Here is a 4,299-nt window from a genome sequence, read left to right as displayed (position 1 = left end):
ATAATTTCATATTTATGACTTATAAATATGGGATACAATTCTATTAAGTCAGAATTATGAAATTCTAAACCATAACTATGACATCTACGTCATTATTTAATATTATTTCATCATTATGAGAAGTTAAATCTTATTTATGAGGAACTAAGTCATAATGTTCAGATGCTGAGTCAAACTTCTTAAAAACTGATTTCTTTTTTCAAAATGGCGGAAACAGCCGTCCAACATCACGTGACAGGTGATCTGAGTCATGTGAGCCGCCTCGGCCGGAAGTGGGGTCAGAATCCAACATGGCGGCGGAGAAGAAGCTTTGTTTGTGAAGAGTTCAGCTGTAAACATTCAGGTTTCACCTGAAATTCCTCCTGATCAGAGTCTGTGTATCAGTTTATCTTTAAAGCGACAACATGAGCTTTAAATAAGTTTTAAAAGTGTCTGAAGGTTTCGAACCGGCAGCCAGAGGAGGAAGAGAGCCGAGTCCTGATTCATCCTCAAACCGGTAAACAACAACAGCCACTGCTACAACTGTGCTTTTTAAGTTAATAATCTTTTCCGAATTCACTGAAAGAAACATTTTTAAAGTTTAACTCGTGATTCGGCCGTTAAAACGCAGCATGCTTGTTAAAGTTGATAAAATCGTTAGATTTTTGAACGGAGTCTGGTGCGCTGCGGAGCGCCGGGTTGGTTTTAATGGTTTCCTCGCGCTGAGCCACGGTGCGAGGCTCAGCTGCCGCCCCGCGTGCAGCTCAGGATCCGATCACCTGTCGATATGTTTGATCGGTGATGGTTTAAGAACGGAACGAAGGTCAGAAATCAGCTGAGATGAGATTTAAAACACACGAACCGAATCTCCAGTGAAAAAACGACATTTTAACAGAAACACGTCTGATCCTTCTGACAGAGCCTCTTATTAAATAATAATTAACAGTGCTATAAATGATGTAGTAGAATTTTAATAAAATAGACATTTTTATTTGTAAATGTATTTTTAAATCTGATCAATAACGACTGTTCAGCTGTCAACGTTTTACATTGAAGTTCATTTGTTGCACTTAAGAAGCTGAAATCCGCAGGATTTTTTAATAAAATCCTATTAATATAAACTGATTTAGAAACTTCAGATTTTGTCAGTTCTGCTGATAAAACAATAAATGTTATATTATTGTAATAATTCAGTCTGAAATAGTTTCTATTGTTTCTGTTCAGCACCTGTTTGTTGTTATTTATCTGTTGTCTCGAGGCGTCCAGACCCGTGTCACTGTCACGCGATCCTGGTTTCACTCCGGTTTCTTCCTCTTCTGTTCAGACTGCGGCACCGCTCCAGTTCCTGTTCTGCAGACCTGAACTTGATTTTTAGGAAGCAGTTAGAGCTGGTTGGTGTGAGGGGACGTGTCTGTGCAGGACACACAGCTGATGTGTGGATTTAATATTCAGCTTCATGTTTGAAATGAAAACATGAACCCAGTGAAACATCACAAGGTCTGACCTCCTCCTCCTCCTCCTCCTCAGCAGCAGACATGGGGGAGCGCACGTCGGACTCGGCGCCGTTCCTCTCCTCCGACAGCGAGGCCGAGGGTCCGGAGGATCAGGACGGGGCGGCGGCTCGGCGGCAGCAGGACGACGGTTCTGCCAGCGGGGTGTCCCCGGTCCGAGCGGTGCTGACCGTCTTCATCCTCTGCTACATCAACCTGCTCAACTACATGGACCGCTTCACCGTGGCAGGTACCGGACCCAGCAGGTTCTGCTCCGGCTCTGGTTCAGTTTACCTGGAAGAGTTGTTTCAGGTGATAAAGTCCGGTTCTGTTTCTGCTGCAGGTGTCCTGCCTGACATCGAGCAGTACTTTGGGATCGATGATGCAAGGTCCGGTTTGTTACAAACAGGTGAGCCTGCAGGTTCAGTGGGTCGGTTCTGGTTCAGCTGGGAACAGGTTCTGACCCAGAGATTTGATCTCAGCTTGTTTTAGACAACAAACAATAAAACCATCAGAATAAAACTCGGTCCTTTACAGAGAAAATGACATTTATCCAGGTTATAAACCCACGGCAGTGATGTTCTGTGTCAGTGTTTATCTGCAGCTACATGGTCCTGGCTCCAGTCTTTGGTTACCTGGGCGACAGGTACGTCAGGAAGTACATCATGTGTTTCGGCATCTTGTTCTGGTCCTCCGTGACGCTCGCCAGCTCCTACACTCCTAAAGACGTGAGTGGATCTGCAGCTGGATCTGCAGCTGGATCTGCAGCTGGACGTTGTTTGTGTCACATTCTAAATAATTAATAATAATAATAATAATAATAATAATAATAATAATTGTCTCTGATGTTTTTAAACCTTCTTAAATAACTGAAGTCATAAATGTTTAATTTTGTTGCATCTTTTCTCATAAAAACTGTGAAAAATAGAGAAAATATCAAAAAGAACCGAAGTCAGTGAAGAGAGTGAATCTTGTGGATGTGAGACTTCCTGCAGGCTGTCRGTTCTGCTGATTGTGGGTCTGGTTCTGCTCGCAGCACTTCTGGGCCCTGCTGTTGACCCGAGGTCTGGTCGGGGTCGGGGAGGCCAGCTACTCCACCATCGCTCCGACCATCATCGCTGACCTCTACGTTAAAGAGAGGAGGACCAACATGCTGTCTGTCTTTTATTTTGCCATTCCTGTTGGCAGGTGTGTTACACACACACACACACACACACACACACACACACACACCTGACTTCCTGTCAAACAGGAAGTGTAAACTCTGACCTCTCTTCCTGCCAGCGGCCTCGGGTACATCGTCGGCTCTCAGGTCAGCTCTGTGGCACATGACTGGCACTCAGCCTTACGGGTGAGTTGGGTTCTCTGATTCTGGTTCTGGGTTCTCTGATTCTGGTTCTGGGTTCTCTGGTTCTGGACCTGAACCTGACGTGTGGTGGTGGTCGTCAGGTGACTCCTGGACTGGGTCTGGTTGCGGTCCTGCTGCTGCTGGTTGTGGTCCAGGAGCCAAAGCGAGGAGCGGTGGAGGCCCGGTCAGAGCTGCACCAGACCAGCTGGCTGACGGACCTGCGGGAGCTCAGCAGGAAGTAGGTTCCTCACCTGAGGCAGGTTAGCATGTTAGCAGGTTAGCAGGTTAGTGTGTTAGCATGTTAACATGTCAGCAGGTTAACATGTTCACGTGTTAGCAGATTAGCAGGTTAACATGTTAACAGGTTAGTGTATTAGCATTTAGCATGTTAGTGGGTTAGCAGGGTAGTGTGTTAGCATGTTAACATGTTATGTTAGCAGGTTAGTGTGTTAGCATGTTAACATGTTAACAGGTTAGCATGTTCACATGTTAGCATGTTAGTGTATTAGCATGTTAGCATGTTAGTGTATTAGCATGTTAGCATGTTAGTGTATCAGCAGGTTAGCATGTTAGTGTGTTAGCAGGTTAGTGTTAGTAGGTTAGCAGGTTAACATGTTAACAGTTCAGCATGTTCACATGTTAGCATGTTAGTGTATTAGCATGTTAGCATGTTAACATGTTAGCAGGTTAACGTGTTAGTAGGTTAACATGTTAACAGTTCAGCATGTTAACATGTTAGCGTGTTAGTGTATTAGCATGTTAGCAGGTTAGTGTGTTAGTGTATTAGCATCTTAGCAGGTTAGTGTGTTAGTGTATTAGCATGTTAGCGGGTTAGTGTGTTAGCATGTTAACATGTTAGCAGGTTAGCGTATTAGCAGGTTAGCATGCTAGCAGCAGCTGCTGTGTGTCCCCCTGCAGCTGCAGCTTCGTGCTGTCCACCCTGGGCTTCACGGCCGTGGCGTTTGTGACGGGCTCGTTGGCTCTCTGGGCGCCGACCTTCCTCTTCAGAGCCGCCGTCTTCACGGGGAAGAAGGCTCCGTGCGTGGACGAGGCTCACTGCTCCACCTCCGACAGGTGAGCCCGCCTCCTGGAGCCGTCCTCGGCCCCGTCCTCAGGTCGGACTAACCCGTGTGTCCCCGCAGCCTGATCTTTGGGATCATCACGGTGGTGACGGGCCTGCTGGGCGTGGCCAGCGGCGTGCAGGTGAGTCGGCTGCTCAGGAAGAGGAACCCTCGAGCCGACCCGTTGGTCTGCGCCACCGGCCTGCTGCTGTCGGCGCCGTTCCTCTACCTCGCCATCGTCTTCGCTGAGACCAGCACCATCGCCACATACGTGAGTTTTATTCTGAAAGTTTGATTTTCAGACCGTGAAAGCTGATCATTTTACAGAACGTCTGAGACCTGTCCCGTCCTGTCCAGTCTTGTCCACTCCAGTCCAGTCCGGTCCTCTCCAGTCCTGTCCAGTCCTGTCCTCTCCAGTCCA

At 47.0% G+C, this 4,299-nt stretch overlaps 1 protein-coding gene across 2 annotated transcripts; it reads left to right on the top strand.

The window, feature by feature from the left end:
• Positions 1–270: 270 nt before the first annotated feature.
• spns1 (SPNS lysolipid transporter 1, lysophospholipid) lies at positions 271–4,149 on the top strand (the record flags this gene model as incomplete). Of its 2 annotated transcripts, none has more annotated exon segments than XM_014032692.1 (9): positions 271–496; positions 1,510–1,719; positions 1,813–1,878; positions 2,061–2,197; positions 2,506–2,657; positions 2,754–2,820; positions 2,919–3,055; positions 3,736–3,891; positions 3,960–4,149. In XM_014032692.1, coding segments are annotated over 8 exon segments (1,110 nt in total), but the record flags the coding sequence as incomplete, so codon positions are not given.
• Between the last annotated feature and the right edge of the window lie 150 nt (positions 4,150–4,299).

Source organism: Austrofundulus limnaeus, unplaced genomic scaffold, assembly GCF_001266775.1.
Source record: "Austrofundulus limnaeus strain Quisiro unplaced genomic scaffold, Austrofundulus_limnaeus-1.0 Scaffold1515, whole genome shotgun sequence".
Classification (NCBI taxonomy): Eukaryota; Metazoa; Chordata; class Actinopteri; order Cyprinodontiformes; family Rivulidae; genus Austrofundulus; species Austrofundulus limnaeus.
The sequence above is the reverse complement of the archived record's forward strand: the minus strand, read 5'-3'. Positions and strand labels throughout refer to the sequence as shown.